Raw genomic sequence first — 22,277 nt, 5'->3', positions numbered from 1 at the left:
TGTTAGCCAACACGTGGGGCCACTGTTATGGGGAAAAGCTGAACAAAAACTATGAAAATAACCGCGCAAACGGCTCATAAACAGAATTCCACTTGGTTTATATAAAGTGCAAACACTGCAGATTTTTATTACGTAGAAAAGATCAACGGATGGCTGCTGCTAGACTAGTGTGTAGACCGTCCGTGCTGCTCCAGAACGACGCTGCTTTCCCGCCTCGCAAGTGTGTTGCACAGAATATTCGTCCATTCAACCGCTTATTCGAAGAGAGCGAAGCCCATGTCGTCATCCTCGGACTCGGACTCCTCCTTCTTCTCCTCCTTCTTGGCCTCCTTCTTGTCGCCACCGGCGGCGGCAGCGGGTGCGGCTTCGGCGGCTGCGACGGCGCCACCGCCGCCCACCGGCATCGAGGAGAGCTTCTCGCGTCCCTCCTTGATGAGGTCCTCGATGCTCTTGCCAGCCAGCTCCTTGATGACCTTGGTCAGGCGCTCGGTGTCGACCTCGATGCCCACAGAGCTGAGGATCTTCTCCAGGTCGGCGTTGGCGGGGGAGTCCTTGCCACCGAGGACGGCCAGAAGGTAAGCAGCCACGTAACGCATGTTTAAGTCTTGGGTTCTTGACACGAAACGTGAATTGGCAAAATGTACGAAAAACACAACTTTCCTTTGCAAGTTGTCGTCGAAAAAGAGGCGGAAGTCAGTGTGGCCGCGCGCTCAAGGCTCGAAAATACCAGCTGAGGCGTAAATACCAAAATATACCATGTCGCATGCTCGCAATACCCCTAACGAACCATTTATCGATAAGTAATTATCATTTTTGCCTTTTATTTTTATTTGTATTTACAAGTTATAGCAACGCAATTTGGTTGAAATATTTTTGTGCTGTTTTCTTGATACTTATAAAACCAAAAAGTGTTTGTATTACCAAAAGAATGTGACCGTTTTCACAGCATGGGAATCCTATCATTTGCAACCGTGGGTTTGTAACTTGGATATCGTAACAGTGGGATTCGCTTCTCGTTTACAGTTTGCTTAACAAAAATGTATCTAAGCAATAACTCGTTGTCTAAATAAATTACAATAAATCAAAATAATAAATAAAATAAATTAATCACAATAAATAATTAAAGATTTTAATGTTACTTCCAAGGCGGTTTATGTTACATTTAGCCGCGACTCACACCGGTTGAATCGGTTAACTGTTAAGTGCGGGAAAGAGAGCACGATGAGAGATCGCAAGTTAAGAGACGGAACTAAGGATGCGCAAGACTTAACATGGTGCGATCTGGTGTAATCGATAGTTAACATTACGAAGTTCTTAACAGCAGATTTTAGCTGTAATTTATATACATACATATAACTATCAAAAAATTCGAATAGTTTGAAGCTAGAAAACTGTCTAATAAAAAGTTTAAATTTAATTACTTCTCGAGATATCAATCATTCTTAAATATTCAAATGTTAACAAATATCAATTACTCTTTAAGAGCCCTTTAAATTAAAGTCGCACCCCCGAATAAATTGCAGAAATAAAATTAAACACCACTCTATTTGTATGCTGTATATATAATTGCATATATAAATGATTGTTGTTGTACAAAATTTTGAAATTGTATAATGCATTCCTGAACTTTGTGTATCACATTTCGATTTTGAGGGCCTCAAAACGCCTTCAAGAATCGTTTCACATGTAATGGTCATCAGTTAGTTGATCGGCAGTATTGATTTTTACACTTAGCTTACGACTACAAACATATTAAGGTATTCTTTACTCCGGATCCGGATTCGGTTCCTTATCCGTATCCGACAAAATAACTGGACTGTCGCGAAAAAATAAACAAAGTGCTTCACTACACTTAAAGGAACATTGTAACAAGAACGAAGCGCGGCCGCAATGATCAGTCCACTTCCACTATCCATTCTCCACTCTCCACTATCCTTTATCCTTTATCCATTATCCTTGGGGGTTCCAGGACTATAGGGGTTCCTGCTGGAAGTAGTCGTGCTCCAAGCAGGCCAAAGCGGATGGTCGCAGATGGAGGTCGTAGGAAAGCATTTTCTGGGGAGGAACGGAGGGTATGCGTTAGTTAAATTAAATTCTATTTTTGGGGCGGGGAGAGAGCAATTATTGCCGCCACCAAGAAGTGGCTGAATACTTCACCAGGCTGTCGCCCCTGCATACTCACATTCAACAGATCATCGGCGTACTTGCACAGGTGCGGGCAAAAGTCTTTTGGTCTCTTTGGATGCCGCTGGGGAAAGTGTTCCAGGGCCACGGAAATGGTCTGTGGCCACTGCTGCTCGGTGGGTCTGCCAGTGAGTCTGCGAGAGATCCAAATAAATATAATCAGAATTCAGGTTTCAATGGGCGGAAGAGGAAGGAGCACCCACTCGAAGATGCGGTCCAGCTGATTCTTCTCGGAGGTGCCCGGAAACAGAGCGCGGCGGTTGAACATCTCGAAGATGATGCAGGCGGCGCTCCAGATGTCCACGGTGCTGTTGTAGGGCTGGGCGAGGAGAACTTCGGGTGCGCGGTACCACAAGGTGACCACCACGGAGGTGAGCTTCATCTCCGATCCGTAGGTCTTGGCCAGGCCAAAGTCGGCGATCTTGAGGTGGCCCTGCGAGGAGACCAGCAGGTTCTGCGGCTTCAGATCCCGATGGATGATGCGATGTGAGTGTAAAAAGTCCACACCGGTCAGCAGTTCCCTCGAAAGGCGCTGCAAGAATAACAAGTTGTGCATTTTATACCATCATTATACTTTTATACTCATCATTGGGACGCACCTGAATTGTGGGTAGCGACATGCCCGATTTGGGCAGCCTATCTATCAGATCCGACAGATCCTGCTCCACATGCTCGAAAACCAGCAGAATCAGCAGTTGGCCATCGCGCTCCAGGAACTGGCATACTTCGTACAGTCTGAAAAGGAGGGGAAGAGCATTTGTATGTATGGACTGTGTGCGACAGAGGCAGATGGCTGAGGGGAAATGTTGAGGTATAGACAAAGTGATATAAAATGCTGCTGGCTCGGTGGCGTCATCGGCCATGCTTTGTTCGTTTCGGGAACTATGCGAAGCACTCAAAAAACACATGCGCACACTTACGATATAGCAATCGAAGAGCCAAAGAGAGTGCAGTAAGAGTGAGAGAGGCTGTAGATCATTTTCTGTCAGAGGCATAACGTAAAAGTTAGCAGAGCAGTTAGCAGCCAGTTAGCAGAGCAGTTAGCATTATGTTAAAGCATTTCGGGCAGTTATTTTAACATTGCCTTTGAATTGCTTAAAACTGCGCACTTTTATTAAAACCTTCGACAGCTACACTTTCTGCACCAACTGGCACGCTGGACTTGATAAATTCAGTTGAATACAAGAAGGTAATTTTACCACTAAGTTCTTTGTTTTTGCCAGTCTCTTCCCCTGCAACCGCTGAAAAATACTTTCAGCTCCAAGCAAAATAACAGCTGCAACATTGTAGGCGTCTGCAACTTAACGTAACATTCTGTTGCGCGAGATCTCTCTCTCTCTCTCTGTCTCTGTCTTGGACATACGACATTCGGATCACTGTCGCTCCCCAGCTGCTAAAGCGCTCTCCCGCTGCTAACTGCGGCGCACATCGAGAGCGCACATCGATAACGGCGACAGCAACATGTGGTTATCGACCTGTTAACCCCGCGCTCTGTTAATTCAAATTGCTTACGGCCCCCGCAAATAACTGCATGCCAATAGAAAATCGTCGAGTTCGCGGACTGCAGTGTCGCCGGCGTTATCAGCGGGAGCAGAGTGGCGCCGCTCCAGAATTGATTGATTGGCATATGCCAGAAACGGCCCCCGCTTCGCCCGGCAAATCGGCGAAATATAGCGGCTATAGCGTGCAAAGATAAACAGAGGCGGCTCGTTCTAAATTACTTTGGCAAGCAGTCGGGGCGCCACTTGGTCCCAATGGCGCGTGATAACACACCACGAACACCCCCTATATATAGCAATATGCATGCAATCTGATCTACAACAAGTACAAGCTCCATGGCACGCCCAAAGCCCATTGCCCTTGGGGCAACTCACTCATACTCACTTGACAATATTCGCATGATTGCTGGCATTCAGCTGCTTCAGCAGCGAGATTTCCCGCAGCGTGGACATGGGCACTCCGTTCTCGTTCAGGGATATCCGCACCTTCTTCAGCGCCACAATGTTGCCGGTGATCACGTCCCGGGCTCTGTAGACCGTTCCATAGGCACCTGATGAGTACACAAAGACCGGATCAGAATCGAAGGGAATCGGACGCGAATCGAGGGCCAAAAACGGAGGAAGAGAAACGCACAAGCGGGGCCAAATAACAGCACCTAAAACCTGGCGAAGATTCGCACAAAACAAAATTCCTACGAAATAAAAGACTAGGCAGCCGGCCTAAGTCAGCTGTGCCGATAAGGCTGGTGAAATGCCAGAAGTGCTGGCTGATTGGAGATATCTGGCCACTAATCTGATAGCAGAAATCAGAGAGGAACTTGTGTCGTCAATTTGGCCTCGATTGGCATAACCAAGGAGCCACCACTTAGTTACGACATATCACTGTGACATATTTATACTTATGCCATTCATCATCGTATTTTTAGCCTTACGATCGAAGCGGTTTGTATGCGGTGATAGCTGATTAACTCCACCAAATACACCATCATGCCTTCATATTATGACCCATAGACTGCATAAGCAAAAGCATTTTGCCTCAGCAATGGGTGCTAATATGGTGGCACTGCATGCATAAACTAGGAGGCTATATCTATATGCCCTCAAAATGAGTCAAAATATTGCTCGAAATTCAGACTACTTATCTCATAAAAGATGCGTGTGCATGTGACACGAAATACTGCTGTTATGTTATGCCATGTACAAAGTGATCTTTATTTTCTCCAAGTGCACGGGAGGAGAAAGGCAGAATCAAATGCCAGCGACTAAATGTTGCCACCGGAAATTTATCACCCGTGCGGACAGAAAGACGGACGGAGACGTGTGTGGGGGAGAAAAGCGAGAAGACTATTTGGCTATTTCGGTTGACACTGACATACAGATACAGATACAGCAGATACGTATGCAGATACCTGAAATAAATGGAACTGGAGAGGTGGGGAGGTGGCAGGTGGGCGGTGGGAGGCTTCCCTGGGGTCTCTGGCTCCAGACCACCTGGCTTGTGAACTGTGCCGCTGTTGCGACAACCGCGCACAAGGCCGAGAGCTCGACTTTGCGATCGACTCGTTTTGACGTCGGCTACCCAGTACCTCCAGTTCCCCCAGTACCTCCAGTTCCCCCAGTAGCTCTGCATTTGGAATTGTCAAAAAACACACAAATGTAAACGAAGAATTGCGCACTGAAAACAACAATGAGAGCTTGGAGCGAAAGCGAATGGCGTTCATTGAATGAATGTGCCCAGAAGCGGACAGCCGAAAGTGCGAGTGTGCGTGTGTTGTATAACAGATGAAATCGCTTTGTTCGCCCGGAGGGGCGGGTAGGGTGAAGGGCCTTCCGGCATTTAGCTCCCCCCCAAAACAACGCCTCTGCCTGAGCCCATGACTCGCGTTAATACCAAACCATTAACAATAACCATCATTAGCATTCGCTCGGTGACGTAATTGATTGGGGCTTCACTTACAGAAAACAAGCCACCGTAATTGCTGGCCAAAAAGACCATGGACCACTTGTCAGATCATCGATCTGGGTCTGGGATTGATTTCCCCACATGATGGTGCAGAAACACGTGGTCCGCCGAGTGGGAACCCAAAAGTATGCAGGGAAAAGGTGAAAGGGCTACAACTGGAAAGTTTTTCATGGTGACATCCGATATTGCCCCTTTTTACCGATTTTCCACGCTCAATTTAACTTTGCTTCAAAAGCGTTCGGTCAAGTGCGCTTCGGTCAATGCGCTACGAACAATCAGCTAACATGATTGTTTTAGCCTCATAATAAGGTCGGCACTCCGAATAGGTCATAAATAAATGTGAGGAGTAGTAAAACCAAATAGCCCAAGGTTTGTAAGCAAATTAAAGTGAAATCGTTAACTAGCCGCCAGCACGGAGCCGACGTATCCCAACAAGAAGCATCCACTACCACAAAACACTGGGAAAACCGCTCACCTTCGCCGATGATGTTCAGCTCCTGGTAGTTGAACGGATCGCCATCGCCGAACTTCTTCCCCTGGGACATTTTCTGCCGCTTCAGCTGGCGTGAAAGTGACATGTAGCTGGTTTTCCACGGGTAATTCCGTATGGCTGTGATATTCCGGTTATGTGACACCTATGGTTCACCGTTAATTGCACCTACTGTGAGTTATCGATTCTTTGGTTATCGATCTGTGCGGCGCGTATCGATATGTTCTTGTGCACCGAGCGATAGTTCACACAGGGAAAGAGCGAGACAGGGAGAGGGTGCGAGCGATAAGGAGCGAGTGCCTTACCTGATTCCATACCTGTTCCTTTTTTCTAGATAGCCCCAAAACTGGCGATAAAGACTGGTGTGACAGGTGCTAATGGGCCCGAAGAAAAAAAAACAAAAAAACAACAAAAAGTCTGGCTATATGCTCTGCTATGCTTTTCTATCTCCGAGAACCGAGAACCAAGAACCCAGAACCGAAATCCGAAAACCGAGTAGCGACAAACATGGACAACTATGTGTGAATGTAGATGGAGGCGGTCGTTGAACCGCGTTGTATGTTTTTGTTCATTTGTACACACTGTAGTTTAATGTGTAACCAATCGCAGAACACCAACACTAGCACTAGTTATGGTTTATTCATGTTCGCCTCTCTTCGTGCTGCTGCTCGCCGTCTCCCCTTTGCGGCTTCGTTCGTGCATCCTGTTACTCTTGCTTGCTTGGGGATGACGGTGAAGGCCGAACTGCTGCCGGTGCTACCACTTTTCTCCAAGTGCACCTTTCTGCCCGTATCGGACAAGTATTGGCACCGCAAAAAAGAACCGGAATATTTTGGTGCTGCTATTTGCCAATTAATTCTAATCGCGAGACAGGCGAAGCAACGAAACTGAAAAAAGTTATGGCACTTATTAAGAGAGTGGGTAGATTTCGAGGAAAACATCGGAATTGGAATTACATATGAGGTTTATAATCTGAAATGGTTATTGTTGCACTAGTCTTCGCCCCCTCTCTCTCGCTCTCCCTCTCCATCACTCGTTCACTGTGTGCATTCTGCTGAAAAAGGCTTCACTTTACGTTTTTTTCCGGTGTACTCAATGCCAATGTTGCCGTTTTTCCGTCGGCCTTTGTGCAAAATATTAGTTAAATATTAAAAAATGTGTTTTTTATTTGCCCAGAGACTCGCACACACACGCACACGCCGCTAAGTGATCTTCACACACACGCACACACACACCGGGTGGTACACACACAGACGCAGCTCTATTATGCATATACAATTTTTATTGGCCTTGACGAAATTTTGACATTTGTTGATAATCCACAAATTGTTGATAATCAGAGCACCGTGACACGAATTTCTGTGCGAGCACGGTCAGTTGCGCACCAGCTGCACTGTAATTAAGTTTTTAAAGCAGCGTTTTATAAAATTTTACCAATAGTCGTAAGAACCGAGTGGCTTTTGCTTCAAAACAGTTTTAGCGATTACGATATTCACAGCGGCCTAACAGCGGTTTCTCTTCGCCTGCTATCGCCCGCTGTTTGGACAACAGACGGCGGCTAACAGTGGTGTAGCCGCAGATCTGTTAACCGTTAAATTCGAAATTGTTAGCGACCGCTGTTCAATCAAATTGTTGCAATCATTTTGTTCATCTCGAAATGTTGTTTCATTGTGGACAACTACTGTTATTGAGATCTGGTAGCATGGCCATTCTTTTGATTTTCAGGTGAATGAAAAATAAATACAAAATTTGTGTCATATTTTTTATTTATAGAAAATTGTCATTTATTATGAAGAAATCTTTAAGGAATACATTTAGGTAACACTAAACGTGTGTGTCATTGACTTCTAACTGTTTTTATTATTTCTGTTGGTTTGGTAAACTTCAATTCTGATTACCTTGCAAAATATTAAAATATTCTGAAATTAAGTGCAGTTTGGCAGCATAAATTAATTTGTCACTCAACCCGGCGATAAAGTACCTCTTTGAATGTATAATTTATTGACATTAGTTGAATGTCGAAAGTTACTCAAGCTGCTTGAGTGAAAGCGTTGGCAATGAATTCCAGCAGTCTGGCAGCGCCGCGAGTTTCGAGTTCGAATAAAGCTCGATCGGTGGCCCGCGTAAATTTGAAAACAATGTTGCGAAAAACTTTGTAAAACTCACAACCGCATTTAACACCGCCTATCAATAATGCTACCAATTGGATTGGCGAAAATTTCCATGGTTTTGGGGAAAAAGCGGCATTAATTAGTGGCTAAATCAAATTAGAGCACAGTGACGAAGTCAGACAAGTGTTAATTACCACCAGCGAGTATCAGGCACCTAAATTATGCATGACGTACGCCAGTCCGGCTCAAAGTGAAAGGGCAAACAGCGAATGCGAATTCGAATGCGAATGCTCAGGATGGACGTCGTGGCTGGTGGGAAATGGAAATATCACTTTCCCAAGCAGGCGGAACGTGCCCCTTTCTCACCTTTGGAGGCGCCAGTCGGCGATTGGGATTGTGGATGGTGATTCAATTGCTGCAGCCCATCTTGGCCACTTAGCACCTCGATGAGTCGTGCTCCTCCGCGGAAGTCAACGCCCAGCCGTGGAACATAGCTCTCCCAATTAGAACACCTGCATTTCCGAATCGAGCCCAGCTGATTCATTCGCCTTTCCCAGAAAACATGGATATACAATGTTTTTTCATGAATGAATAATTAATGCTATGGGGGTTTCGGGGAATCATAATCATCTTTGATTTTCAGCCACTTAACAACTAATTCTCGAGGAAGCTGCCGTCGGATTGGCTAGCTAATCTGCATAAGTTTTGCGTACGGAACGTTGCCGGAATAATGGGATTATGTGTACCGTTAGGATCCGGTCGGATCCGAAATGCACCAATTACCGAATAGACGCAAGTCGCTGATAAGTATTTTTATTTTGTTTTTCACTCTCTGACATTTTGTCGGCCCGTGACTACGGCGCTTATCGGCTGTCGATTAATCTTATTGCGTTTCAAACCGGCTGGGAGCCAAGAAACTAATTAAATGATATTTATTGTACAAATATTATGGGCAAAATGGTTTGGTTCTGGCTAAAAATACGCAAGAAAATGCCAAATCGTAAGCTGAAAACAAACAAAGAGCCGAAAAGAACGTCGTTCTGAGCCCGTTTTTCGGGGGTGTTGACGGGCAATTTGGCTAAATGTTAGCCAATTGAATAAATCAGCCAGCAGTCTGCCGAAGCAACCGGTTGGCCATTGACACGGCCAAGACGGGTCTTGAAATCGAAAGCTAATGCCACTTGGCCAACAACGTCACTGGCTCTTCGAACCGAGCAGTCCAAAACCGAACACCATCGATCGGAGATGAAGATGGAGATGGAGATCTGAGATCTGAGATCTGAGATCTGAAATCCAAGATCTGATCTACTGATCACGTGCGGCAAGAAGGGGCTTTGGGGGGTATCCGGAGATCCGATCCAGTCGAGCGCCGCTCATTACCATTGGCATTAAACAAGAACCATCGGCCTTGGGATTACGGGTTCCCCTCAAGCATGAAAGCCAAGCTCAAGTGCCTCGCCGTTTGGCGCTGGGTTGACAGTTTTCCAAGCATCCAAGCATCCAAACATGCGTCACCGCCCAGCGATTTGCATAACTTGGCCGCATAATGATCTCCAAATTGGTTCCGATCCGATACGATGCCGTGATCTCTGTGAGGGATCTCGCGATCTTTGGAGCTATAGAGCTATAGATCTCGAAAAAGTTTACGACCAGCCAGCGGCTTCCGTGTCTGAGGCGCCAGTTCCTCATCCTGTAATGCCTGTCCGATGTTTATCCGATCTCCGGGGGATTAGTGTCTTCTTGATTAGTAAGTGCGTCATGGAAAAAGTTTAATTAGTTCCCGCAGAAGATCGGAGATCGTATTTTGTAGATCGCTTGATGCCAAACGCAAACAAACACGGCTTATGTGACGCATATGTGATTCGATTCGATTTGATACCCCTGGGAGGCGCAGAAGCGTTAATTACGTGGCCAGCTGGAGCGGCCAAGATGCAGCCAGTGCCAGTTGCCAATTTGGCAACTTGGCAACTTGGCCACAAAGCCCTCGAACTGGACCCCCGATTTTTGGCGGCAGGGGGCTACGCACGCCGCGATATCGGCAATATTTAGCGAAACCCGGGTCCAAACCTGTTCGGCTGGCGAAGGCGTCGACCGGGCCGTATAAAAGTGAATTGTGACAAAAATTCTGAACAGTTGAGGCGTACGCTCAGCGGCGACAGCATCGAGAATCAGAGCCACAAAAGCACATCCAAGCCCCGGGGGCCAACAAGGTGTTAAGCGATCGCTGATAACAAGCTAACGATCGATAAGAACGGTTTCGACTTTCGCGAGTGCGCACAGCCAACAAATTGATCAGATACAAATTGATTCGATCTGCAATCGGAATCGGAATCGGAACAAGTGACAAGTGCAAGCAGACTCCAAACAGGATACTCCACTTACTCCAATTAGGCAATTAAACGCAACCCGAATACCGCATACCCATCGAAGATGTTTGCGTACACTTGGCAAGTAAGTATTTCAATCAATTTGTCAGCCAAACAGCACACAGGCCAACAAAGAAACGTGTTTCGCCGATTAACATTAACATTTCCAACCAAAAATTCACAAATTAAGGCTGCAAACGGACAGCGTACTCTGATTTTTTCGCCGCCGGACAAGGTCGAACGCATTATCGAATCAAGTTATTCTATTTCTATTCCTATTTCTTTATCAAATTCCATCGTGACTCGATCTTGTGATCATCTTGATGAGGAAGTGTCGTAAACAGAGTGGGCACCTTGATCTTGGGCTCATCCGCAGATCATCCATCCTGCTGGGAGCCTTGATACCGTTTACAAAGTCGAGCTCTTAGCCCTGAACCACATGAGACGCAACCGGTTACAGTCGCAGTCGCAGTCTCGATCTCGATCACCATCTCCATTTCCATCTCCATCTCCACCTTAATCTTCTCCTTCAGCCCACTGCTGATTGTAATTAATTTGTTTTGACTGCGGTTAAGGTTTTACATAATTCAAAAACCAGCGAAAACATAGCACAATTACTTAGCCAATCGGGTGATTCAGAGGTGGGCTTTCCAGGAATAGTTATGAAAACTCCTCTACTATATTGTGGATTGTGGGCAGCAATGCATCCGGTTGGATGGCGCCTAGCGATCAGCTGGACTCGAATTCATGCTGGATGACGCCTACCAAACTCGAGACGTGCTCATGAATATTTTACGTGCGAGACTATAAATTAGATTTGATTGCGGTTATATCATTGATCCCATCCCCTTCTCCGCCAGTTGGTTAATTTAAATTAATTATTGTATGCTAATTCACAGCATAAGCGCTAAGAGCAGACAGGTTCTGGTTCTCTGGCACCGCTTGGCCCAGCCACTGGCCTCCACCAGCCATTCACACCTTTGACTGATCGGTGCCCTTCCTTCCTTGTTCCCTTGCAGCTTGCTCCACTGGCCACCCTGGTTATCCTGGCGGCGACGACGATGACGACGATGGCCGCGCCCCAGCAGCAGGAGGTGCCCCACGCCCTGCTGGACATCGAGACGCCCAACCAGTTCAACTACAGTCCATCGCCACTGGCCCAGCCGGACAGCCTGCGCTCCAAGCCGTACTTCGACTTCCTGAGCACTCTGTACGCCCACGACACGGCCAAGTCGAACCTGTTCCGGCCGTACTCGGTGCGCCAGCGCAGGGATGCGGGTGCCCAGGTGCTGAGTCGTCCTCGCAGGGCCATCGTCTTCCGGCCCCTGTTCGTGTACAAGCAGCAGGAGATCCGCAAGCAGGAGATCAAGGACAGGAACGCACAGAGGCGCCACGATCTGAACCGTCTGCAGCGGCTGTAGTACCGAAGCCCCATCCCAGCCAGTCCAAGCCAGTCCAATCCAGTCCAGTGTCTATCCAGCCAGCCCGGGACGGGTTGGCCTTCTACAGGGTCCTCTAGCACTTAGCCACTTAGCCACTTTCGATGCGTCCTAGCCCTAAGTCAAATGCACTGCAGCACGAAGAGAGAGCACTCATCTATATAATATTATATAATAATTACCCATTCGCACCGCCACCACAGCACACCACCCACATCCCCGTAGAATAAGCCCAAATGTTTGTTATGCCACCTGTTATCGCGACGTTTGATTAAAGCTAACAAATCGGATATGAAAGTGCAGGTGCTTCTTCCTTTCTTTGTGGGCGTGCTGTTATCAGAATCAGCGAATCACCGAATCAGCGAATCACAGACTAAATGAACCCATGTGACCGGCTGGGTATCTAGTTTTGGTGCGAAGGTACTTGAAAGGCTATTAACCGGATCTTCAGTGGCTCTTAATCACGCTGCTCGTTCAGGTTTTAGTTTATGAATTCATTTAGCATATGAAACTGGCACTCTTGATGTCATAAGTTTTTCAATCCTTTGATATATTGGGGGCTTTCGCTTTGCTGTTGTTGATCATTGCAACTAGTGAATAAAACAGTACAAATCGAAATCATGCAGTACATGTTGAGTTGTGGCAACTAATGGCGAAATAGATGGACAGATCCGATAAAAGGTTTTGTTGTTCTGGTAGCCAAAGTTTATAATTATGCACTTCAAAGCCGAAGCAAAAGTATTTTGTCGAATAAAACACGGAAGTGAGTTGTGAGCTGCCACATGGCACAGCCATAACTCACCATAAATATTTATGATCCAATGATCCACACGTTTACTTGCAACCAATCACTGCATATCTTGATTGAATGTCTGGGCAAATTAGCAGGCGACTGGCTAGAATGTATATTCATTAAATATCTTCATTCGCATCGAATCTCCATTAAGTAGAAGTCCAAACAGAAGTTGGCACCTGTCAGTGGAAGCTGCGAATGAGCTGCGCAAACATTTGGCCGCCTACTCGCCCCACACGATGTTCTCGATCCAGTCGGTGTACAGATGGACCTTGGTGTACACACTGGGCAATCCCTGGACGCCGCAGACCCGTCCATACGAGGTGATGCCAATCACCTGCTTCAGGCAGGAGTATGTGGGGTGCTGCACGAAGACCGGGCCGCCCGAGTCGCCATAACAAGTATCCGCACTGGTGTTCCGCGATCCCGCGCACAGCTGGGTGCGCACGTCGATCTTGAGCTCCAGCCGCTGGCTGCATTGGGGCACGTCGAATCTCTGCAGGATCACCTTGAGCAGATGCGACGAGGAGTGTCCTGCCTCCGAGGTGGCGCCCCATCCGGCGGCTGTCACCTGCAGGTGCTCATTTCCGCCGTCGAGGGGCAGGCAGGCAGGCGCCACATACTCGCTGAAGGTCGCCTCCCTCTCCAGCTCCACCACGGCAATGTCGTTCCTGCGACTGCCCGTGTCATCGTCCTCGCCGTACGCCGGATGCACCACATAGTTGACCACCCGGAAGTCCTGCGGCTGTGCGTCATCCGTGGTGCTCAGGTAGTCCAGTTCGCCCACTCTAACCACGTACTTGGGGCAATCGTAGTTGGGATCCAGACGCTGCTCCTTGGTCCTAGAGTTCATCAGCAAAAGGTATTAATATTGGAAGAAACTAAAAGTAGATGGGGAAGTCGCTGATTTTGTATACATTTGATTGATAAAGTGTCAAAACTTGATTATTCCGCAATCCGATTTCCACGTAGGAAAGATTTTGGGAAATAGTATGTTTAAAACATGATGCTGTGATAAAATATTTAGACAATACCATTATACAAATTAATTTATGCCGCAAACGCATTAGCAGTGACGAATAGATTGGCTAATAAGATGCGAACTTATGCTGATTTTTGTTTTTCTGAACTAAATTCCAAGCAACAAATCAAAGGCAGCTCTAAATAAATTAGGTGTATATGCTTGGCTACTTGTACAAATTAGTTAGGAAATTCAACTAAAGGGGTCAAGCCTTAAATTATTAAAGGTTGATATCTGAAAGTGATTGTATTTTAGAGTTCTTACAAATTGTAAAACATATCAGTCACAAGTTATTCACATATCATAAATATGTTGAAACATTAAACATTTCATTAATTATTTAGAGCATATAAACGTTCGAAGCAATGTTCCTAAGTATAAAAGAGTTGGAACTATTCAACTATTTACTTTTGCTTTGATGCTTCTAGTTTGGTTTGGCTACATGTTTTGATTACACTGTTGTTTTTAGCAAACTTCCTATCACTTGGAAGTTGAATTACTATTTGAATACAGCTTGATGCTTCTAGCTTTGATTACACTGTTGTTTTTAGCAAACTGCCAAGTGATGAGACATGGTTCTGGTTGCTGGGGCATTTGGAATTCCACTTACTCGCTGGTTTCCAGGCAGTGGGCGGCGGTCAGCACGAACTTGGGATGGATGATGGTGGCCCCGCAGTCCCACTCGATTTGGGAGGAGCTCTTCCCACGCTGACCCAGCAGCGCCATGAAGGGGAATTCCCGGCCAGCGGCCTTGGCTCCACCCACAATGAAGGGGGTGGCGCGGCAGGAAGCTCTTATCTCGTTGTAGCGACGGCATTCTGTGGGATGCACATGTTTCTTAGTTCACGGTTTGCAGTGCAGCCCGAAACCGACCCTTTTCGAATCTCCTGAGGCCCGTATCTGCGGAGAACTGCTGCGATTGAGCTTGCCTATCGAGGGGCAGGGGACAGCAAACAACGTCGTTGAACTCGTCGCAAAATTTCACAAGTCTTCCGATCAGGGCCAGGTTGAAGAACACCGCCGGGCAGTCAGTGGCACTCAGATCCTTGCACTCCCCAGTTCCATTATCGCAGAATTCGGATGCAACACTGCGTGGTGCTGCCCAGATCAGCAGGATCCAAAACTTCACTTGCATTGCAGCCGCCGACTAATTCGAAACTGAGCTTCGAAAATATATAGTTCGGAAGTAACTGATAAGCGGAAAAGTGCTTATAAGACTTGGGAATCGAGACTTGGGAATGCTATTTTTTGTTTGTGTAGAGATTAATTTGTTCAGTTTTATGTTTAATCTTTTTACTGAATTAAAAATCAGCTAATGCAATAATATAGATATTAAAGAAGCAAGAAATATATATTTCAATTTAAATAGTGTTAAGATAATTTATTCAAAGCTGATACGTTGTCTGTGAGTAAGTATTCAATGTTTTATTACTATTATTATTGCTGTGTTATTTGGCAATTTAAAAATATGTTCAAACTTTTTCGTTAGCGAATTCAGACTCCTTATCAGTGATGCCACCTTTCTGCCTTGCCAGCCGAATGGTTGGAAACATCGATAACATTGAACGCATACATTTTTGGTCCACCCTACCCTAACATTAGGCAGACCGTTTGTGGCACATTTAAAAATTTGCGATAAATATACAATATCTAGAAGACATTCGAGCAGCGCTAGAAATCTTGGTTATTAATTAGGTGATCACCCAATATGATCGGTTTTTGTATTTTATTTGATAAAACTATTTAATAAATTTGTAAATGAACAAACAGTCTTAATTGTATGTAGTCGGTATGCTTGGTATGAATGTTTAATATATGCTGGTATATAAAGTATATTTCTTGCTTGTCCAGCCGGTATTTTTTGCGTACGTTTGCGCGGTCACACTGCCTTAAATCTCTTTCCGTTTTTGTGCGCAACCAAAAAAGATGGCCGATGTAAATATCTGTTCAAAATCCAATGAAAAACTCGGCATCCGTGCGGGAATCGAACAAAATGCCATGCGAAACACAACTAAAAGACATTGCCGCACGGCTGCTGATGTTATTCCGGAGTTTCCCAGCGAGATTTTCCGGCTAAATGGAAACTAATGTCGGTGTTTTTCTCGTTTTATTCAGCAAGTCGATGAAAATCTGAAGAAGAAGCGTACCTTCAAGAAGTTCACCTACCGTGGTGTCGACTTGGACCAGCTTCTGGACATGCCCAAGTGAGTTGGATAGCCCCACATCCCCCAGTGCAATCCCCAATAAACGTGATTTTTCCGCCCAAAATAGCAACCAGCTGGTGGAGCTGATGCACAGCCGTGCCCGCAGGCGTTTCTCCCGCGGATTGAAGCGCAAGCCAATGGCCCTGATCAAGAAGCTGCGCAAGGCCAAGAAGGAGGCGCCTCCAAATGAGAAGCCCGAGATTGTCAAGACCCACCTGAGGAACATGATCATCGTCCCCGAGATGACCGGCTCCATCATTGGCGTCTACAACGGCAAGGACTTCGGACAGGTAAGCACCACACGGAGGAGGACCTGTTTGTGGAACAGTAGTGTGTCAATCCCTAGTCAGTGAAGTGGACATAGATCGCTGCTTTCACCAAGTTGCTCGAGTCTTTATCAACGAGCTCCTTTACGAAACCCATTATTCTGAAGAATAGAGAGCATAAAGATTATCATTTGAAAGTTGAAAAAACCAGTGAAAAGCGCGCCTTACTATTTATTGTACTTAAATGTCCTCATAGAGGGAAGTCTAACAAAGCCTTCAGCTTAAGATCTATCAATAGTATTCCTTGAACTTAGATATAGTATGAAACTACATTCCATAAAATCTTAAAGTGGATGAAGTCCATGTTAAAAATATCTCAATTGATTCTGGTTGTTGCCATTTAGATTTTTGTTCAAGTCAAGTGGTTTTCACAGACTAGGATTATTAGACTAGTGATTGACAAACTAGGTAGCCAGGTCTGAAACAGTCCTCCCCTCAATGTCCCCATCTAGATCCACACAACTAACTCCATGATCCCCTTCCACAGGTGGAGGTCAAGCCCGAGATGATCGGTCACTACCTGGGCGAGTTCGCTCTGACCTACAAGCCCGTCAAGCACGGTCGTCCCGGTATCGGTGCCACCCACAGCTCCCGTTTCATTCCTCTGAAGTGAGCGTTGCTCGTCTTCTGGGCTGTTGAGATGATGCGTGAATAAATGAAACGTACTTTTATAAGAACACCCGGCTGCATTGCGTTTTCCCTCTAATCCTGTACCAAAAGTAAAGGAGTGGTCGCCACTTAAGAAATGTACGTTAACTATTTATTGGAACTTTTAAATCAGTGGCTGCTTGCTGTTCCCCCTGGGGAGCTATCTGCGCTGTCGCCGGGCGATGTTGTGGCTGCTGGAGCTGGTGGTGCGATCGTAGGCGGTGTCCTTCATCAGCGAGGGACTCCTGCTGGACGCCGCCATCTCGCTGACATCGACCGATCCGTAGGCACTGTCTTTAACTTGAGAAGCATATGGGAGATTAGCGTAGCTCGAGTGCCGGGCATCGCGAAGCTCTGAAAGTGCGGCAAGGATGACTATTAGTGACAATTAGTCGGCGGTGTTGTCATCGCCGGAAGAAGGAGCTCTTGCTGGGAGTTAGGCCCGTGGATGTTTGGAGGTGTTGGTTCAGCTGCTGCAGGCTGTGGCTCTGGCCGTGGTTAAAAGCGCCCAAAGCGGGATAAGCGGCGGTGGCTATGGAGGATTTGAGGATGCTGCGGCTGGAGCCGCGGGTGCCCACTCCAATCGAGTTCTTGGCGGCGGGATTGGTGTTCACATCGAAGGTGGTTAGCAGGGGATTGTTGCTCTGGGTGCGCTGGTTCAGCCGAGGATCAGCCTCACCTAGACGATTCAGTTCGGTCTCCATGGAGGTGTACATGGTCAGGTTGCTGGCCAGCAGATCCTGCCGCGAGCCCAGCGTCAGCAGGCTGTCTGCGTTGTTCAGTGTGGACGCTGTGGTGCTGTAGTTGGAGGCGGGACTGGCCGACTTGGAATACGCCATGGCCACCTGACCCATCTCGCTGGGTCCCTGCTGCAGTGCCCCCGTGCGCGGATCGAAGTGCTTCTGGGTGGCGTCCTTCAGGGTGCTGTTGATCTCCTTGGCGCTTTCCGCCGGACTTGTGGGCTTGCGCAGCGAGGATATGTGCCCGGGAAGCGGCTCCCGCGAGACCGACGAGGATGGGGATGCCGAGTTGGTCTCCTCGTTCTCCTCCTGCAACCAAGTTGGCAGCCATTAGCATTGATCTAATTGGTTTGCTATAATACTTAGTATCAAGGGTTGTGATCTGTTTACTGTGGGCAATGTATGTCAATAAAGTTTTTGGTTAATCCGAGAACAATTTAGTTGTTCTTAAGACAATTAAATTTCACTTGGCGGTTTGCCAGCAAATTAAAATGAAGGTATTTCTGCCAAGGCTTCAAGAACAATTGCCTATAAAATACAAAAGAGGCTCTCAAGGAAATGATGGTTTATTATGAGATTATGTTGTGTTTCTTTTGGTTTTTCCTATAAGTACGATTAGTAAGTAAGATTGGTTTCAAGGTACTTGCTGAGGTTAGAAGAAACCTTTAGTATAAGAACTATGAATACCTGTGTGGTTCTGAATATAAAATATATTTTGGTCTGCGGATTCATTAGTTTGTTCCTCTCCCCAATGAGAAACCCATTTCCTTTGCCAACTCTCACCTCGTCCTCCTCCGTAATGATGGACGACTCAATCCAGTCTTTGATGCGGTTCTTCTTCTGCTGCCGGTCCACGTTGGTCTCGATTCCGCAGTCGGCCAAGGTGTAGAGCAGCTTGTTCTTCTCATCCGGGCTGCTGTGGAAGGAGTACATGGAGGGGCACAGCTCGTCGGTCTCGTACTCGGCCATCTCCTTCTGGGCGGTCTTGGCCAGCCAGCGGTCGTCTAGGAACTTGGTAACGTCGGCCAGGCTCTTCGGGCGATTGGAGATCCTGGCAAAGAAACGCTTGAACATCCGCTGCGCATTCGAAGTGAGCAGCTTGAAGAGTCGTGGAGTTCGCCGCAGAGGCATCATCATAAGTCCGCCCTGCCAGGCCAAATAGCGCACATAGCGCGGATCATCGGAGGCAGCTTTCTGCCAGGGCAAACAGCCAGTTAGACACACAAAGATCACAATGCCAAACTGCCAAACATCGTGGCTCGGATCGGCTCTGCAAATGGGTAAATATGTGTTAATACGTATAATATTTGTCGAAACATTTTTGAAAAGATTGTGGTTATTACTTGTAACTGCCCTCTGGCTTGATTTCTAATACTTCTGGCGGACTGTAGGGCAACCACTCGTTGCGTCGCTCTACAGTGGAGCCTGTGGGAAAGGACTCGCCGAAATCGCAGAGCTTGATGCGCTGGAAGTCCGAGCGATAGATGAGCACATTGTCCAACTTTATGTCCCGATGCACTATGTCTCTGTGGAATGGTGCATTTTATTAGCGTTATATGATGCTTAAGGAGGAGGGTAAAGTGGGACTTTAAGCAGTAATACTTACTTTGAATGCATGTAGTCAATGGCCGAGGCCAACTGTTTCGCCACCCGCTTGCTATAAACTTCGCCCACACCCGAATCGGTCACGTTCGATGTGAGATCCCCTGCAATTTAGAGATATCAGATGTTAGATACACTACATATTAGATTAGGGTTTTAGGACACCCACCTAGTGGAGCATATTCTTGGGTAAAAACGTAGAAGCCCGCCGTCTCAAAGGCCACATCATAGGTGGTCACAATGTGTCGGTGAACGCCGAGGTGGAGTCCGTAGTGGAATTCCCGGTAGAAGTCGCGCAGGGTCACATATGGTTTGGGTACAGCTTTAAGGACCATCTCCGTCTGGGATCCGCGATGCTCCACCAGTAAAATCTTCCCGAACCATCCTTCGCCAACGATCTGTATGATATCAAACTCGTCCACAAGCTGGATCTATATATAGATGGCATATTAAAACAGCTGCGATTGCAAGGGGAACTGTGCATAGATGTATTCAATGTGGGTAAAGAAACTTCTCGGAACCATTAAATCTTTTTAATTGAAGAGAAAATATATTGCACACATAGTTTGTGATAGAAAATTGGTTTTGTAAAAGATATACATATATACCAAATTATAACCTTTAAATACTCAAAAACTTTACAAATTCAGTTCCAGAACTCGAAGTCTATGTACTAGATTACATGAGTTTGTCGACTTCTGACTGCGACACGTGTTCCTAAACGGATCTCCATTAATAACGAACTAATTGAGTCACCTATAATTTGCTTTCTATGCGGAAAAATCAAAGAAAGCTTCTTGTGAAGTGTAACGCCTCGTTAAAGACCCACCTCAACTATATCTGAACAATTAAATGTGCAAATTCACTGGGCGACATGTGTGTACATAGTATATAAAGTATGCGTTACCTAGACCTATTAAACATTACTGTATTCGAGATCGAGATCGAGACGCTGCCCAGTGCTGTTTGTGTTTAATGATCAGAAATCTAATCGTTAACATGGCATTTTCCCAGTTGTGTTGTAGACGATTTCCCGGGAAGAGACAATTGGCAGATTGCCCATCATTCCTATAAAGACGCGACTGGGCCAAGTCGAACTCTTAATACCTTTCTCTATCTGCATATTTGTTTATGGCTGCCGGTTGAACCATAAAATAATAATGGATCACAAGTCGCGCCGAAAGTAATGAGTATTGTATTTATATTACGATCCGATATCCGATTACGGACTGAATCAATTCCGATCACTCACCTTCTCCAATTCGAACTCTCGTATCTTGTGAATGTTTCCACGTGGTTTCTTAGACATTTTGGCTGTTTACATAGGCGATTTTTGGCTTCGAAAATGTGGTTGCAACTCAGTTTTTATTTACTGAACAGTTCATAGCACTTGATTCACTTTCAATTCTGCGCAGCTTTGTCCATGAGCGGGCCAATAAGACAATTGAAACAGTTTATGTACGCGAATGTATCTACCAGATTGTATCTACATATTTACACTTTGTATACAAGGCGGGCGTTGTAAATATTTATAGCGACAGCAGCAGAAACAGCAACAGAAACACCAAATGAACACATTTCTACATCTGTGCGATTCCTTTATTTTATACACGCTAGTATCTGCATTTATGTATCTTTTGTTGCTGTTCCTGCACGCGGCTAAAGTAAATTAAGAGATTAATTGATCGGCTGAATTGGGATTTGTATATTCGCTTCCTGGTAAACGGACATATGTAAATATGTATAGGGACTGTGCCTGGTGGAAATTCACCAAACAAATAATCCGAGGAGCGTGTGCGCGTATAAATATTTTGACACGTACACACACGAGCGGAATTTGAGGAAAAAAGATTTTAGAACCAGGCCGTAGAATTCTTCTCGCCACTCTCCCGGCTTCGCTGATTCTATTCTGTTTTGATGTTTGTTTTCTCTCTTCGCTTTATGCATAATATCAACAGCTAAATTAAAAATAATGCCCGCTTGCCTATTATATAAAAACCTCTGCGATAGTGTCGGAATTTTTCTCGCCACCGTAGATTCGCGTAGAATTTGTCCAGCGAAACGTAGCCACACGCACTTTCGCAAAAATCCTTAAGTACCCTGGCTTTCCACATACATATGTAACTTTCTATGTATGTATTTATACCGCTGCACTTTTAGACTAGATACGCGGATTGGTGCTTCACGCATCCGTAGTACACGACCGCTCGTTGCCAACTGCTCTCGGTTGGGATTTAAAAAAAGATATTCTGAGCAATGCACGCGAGCGTTTTCGAAAAGTTTTCGAAATATGTTTGCGAGTCAGATGTGGGAATATTGGGAAAGAGTGTGAACCAGAGAAGGGGATTGCACAAGATGAATGCCAAAGTAGAGTACGCCCAACAGAAGCGGTCCTAACAGTGCTTAACCCTCTGGTTGCCCTTGGAAAAGTCGTACCCGAAAAGATATTTATTTTACTCAAAAGCAAACTTGGATATTTTTGTGGTTACATATTATACGCTTTTTTACAACGAAGAATGTTAACTTGAAGTCATAATTTGTTGTAATTACTTAAATAGTTACGATAGTCCATGTCTACAAATATGAACCTTTATGAAAACGGATTTAGGAAGCCTGTTAGCCTTTTCAGACAGAAAAAAATAATATGTAATTACCTTATAAGAATTAAAAAGGCTCGCAACCAACCTTGTTCAACAATTCAAAGTAAGCAACGGGTTAACATCGCCGTGCAGAAAAGTCTTCAAGTTAACAGCAGCACCCCCAGTTAACAGCGCACACGTACAGTGAGCGCTCTCGCACACAGAGACAGGCTGCACCAGTACACGCACATCGCGTATACGCCACGTTGTCGATGTATATATAAGGCAACTCTAATTGGTCACTTCCGTTCC

General features: G+C 45.9%; 6 protein-coding genes across 10 annotated transcripts; 2 read left to right on the top strand and 4 right to left on the bottom strand.

Moving 5' to 3' along the window:
- Positions 1 to 92: 92 nt before the first annotated feature.
- LOC6548424 (60S acidic ribosomal protein P2) lies at positions 93 to 714 on the bottom strand. Its single transcript, XM_001975299.3, has one exon. The coding sequence runs from the start codon at positions 594 to 596 to the stop codon at positions 255 to 257; it is 342 nt and encodes a 113-aa protein (XP_001975335.1). The 5' UTR covers positions 597 to 714; the 3' UTR covers positions 93 to 254.
- An 828-nt stretch (positions 715 to 1,542) lies between these two features.
- Positions 1,543 to 7,681, bottom strand: LOC6548425 (cyclin-dependent kinase 4). 5 transcript variants are annotated; one of them, XM_026980449.1, is made up of 7 exons: positions 7,571 to 7,681; positions 6,122 to 6,307; positions 4,069 to 4,234; positions 2,784 to 2,919; positions 2,388 to 2,716; positions 2,183 to 2,318; positions 1,543 to 2,055 (listed from the first exon to the last, which is right to left on the bottom strand). In XM_026980449.1, exons 2-7 carry the CDS (start codon positions 6,222 to 6,224, stop codon positions 1,972 to 1,974), a joined length of 954 nt encoding a protein of 317 aa, XP_026836250.1. In that variant the 5' UTR covers positions 6,225 to 6,307; positions 7,571 to 7,681; the 3' UTR covers positions 1,543 to 1,971. The 5 variants fall into 5 exon arrangements, with proteins under 5 accessions (XP_026836250.1, XP_026836251.1, XP_001975336.2 ...); XM_026980450.1 differs by having other exon boundaries at positions 6,122 to 6,281; XM_001975300.3 differs by having other exon boundaries at positions 7,212 to 7,679.
- A 2,668-nt stretch (positions 7,682 to 10,349) lies between these two features.
- Positions 10,350 to 12,349, top strand: LOC6548426. The gene is made up of 2 exons (XM_001975301.3): positions 10,350 to 10,698; positions 11,633 to 12,349. Exons 1-2 carry the CDS (start codon positions 10,678 to 10,680, stop codon positions 12,032 to 12,034), a joined length of 423 nt encoding a protein of 140 aa, XP_001975337.1. The 5' UTR covers positions 10,350 to 10,677; the 3' UTR covers positions 12,035 to 12,349.
- A 496-nt stretch (positions 12,350 to 12,845) lies between these two features.
- Positions 12,846 to 15,001, bottom strand: LOC6548427 (venom protease). The gene is made up of 3 exons (XM_001975302.2): positions 14,740 to 15,001; positions 14,477 to 14,684; positions 12,846 to 13,687 (listed from the first exon to the last, which is right to left on the bottom strand). Exons 1-3 carry the CDS (start codon positions 14,999 to 15,001, stop codon positions 13,069 to 13,071), a joined length of 1,089 nt encoding a protein of 362 aa, XP_001975338.1. The 3' UTR covers positions 12,846 to 13,068.
- Positions 15,002 to 15,690: 689 nt separating this feature from the next.
- LOC6548428 (40S ribosomal protein S15) lies at positions 15,691 to 17,081 on the top strand. Its single transcript, XM_001975303.3, has 4 exons — positions 15,691 to 15,801; positions 15,982 to 16,070; positions 16,138 to 16,360; positions 16,884 to 17,081. The coding sequence occupies exons 1-4, from the start codon at positions 15,793 to 15,795 to the stop codon at positions 17,007 to 17,009; spliced, it is 447 nt and encodes a 148-aa protein (XP_001975339.1). The 5' UTR covers positions 15,691 to 15,792; the 3' UTR covers positions 17,010 to 17,081.
- A 53-nt stretch (positions 17,082 to 17,134) lies between these two features.
- On the bottom strand, positions 17,135 to 21,609 carry LOC6548429 (serine/threonine-protein kinase meng-po). Its single transcript, XM_015156237.2, has 7 exons — positions 21,486 to 21,609; positions 20,639 to 20,885; positions 19,556 to 19,817; positions 19,391 to 19,490; positions 19,128 to 19,310; positions 18,568 to 19,054; positions 17,135 to 18,093 (listed from the first exon to the last, which is right to left on the bottom strand). The coding sequence occupies exons 2-7, from the start codon at positions 20,693 to 20,695 to the stop codon at positions 17,449 to 17,451; spliced, it is 1,734 nt and encodes a 577-aa protein (XP_015011723.1). The 5' UTR covers positions 20,696 to 20,885; positions 21,486 to 21,609; the 3' UTR covers positions 17,135 to 17,448.
- Between the last annotated feature and the right edge of the window lie 668 nt (positions 21,610 to 22,277).

Source organism: Drosophila erecta, unplaced genomic scaffold (assembly GCF_003286155.1).
Source record: "Drosophila erecta strain 14021-0224.00,06,07 unplaced genomic scaffold, DereRS2 tig00000092-arrow-pilon, whole genome shotgun sequence".
Classification (NCBI taxonomy): Eukaryota; Metazoa; Arthropoda; class Insecta; order Diptera; family Drosophilidae; genus Drosophila; species Drosophila erecta.
This window is presented reverse-complemented; position numbering and strand designations above follow the sequence as displayed.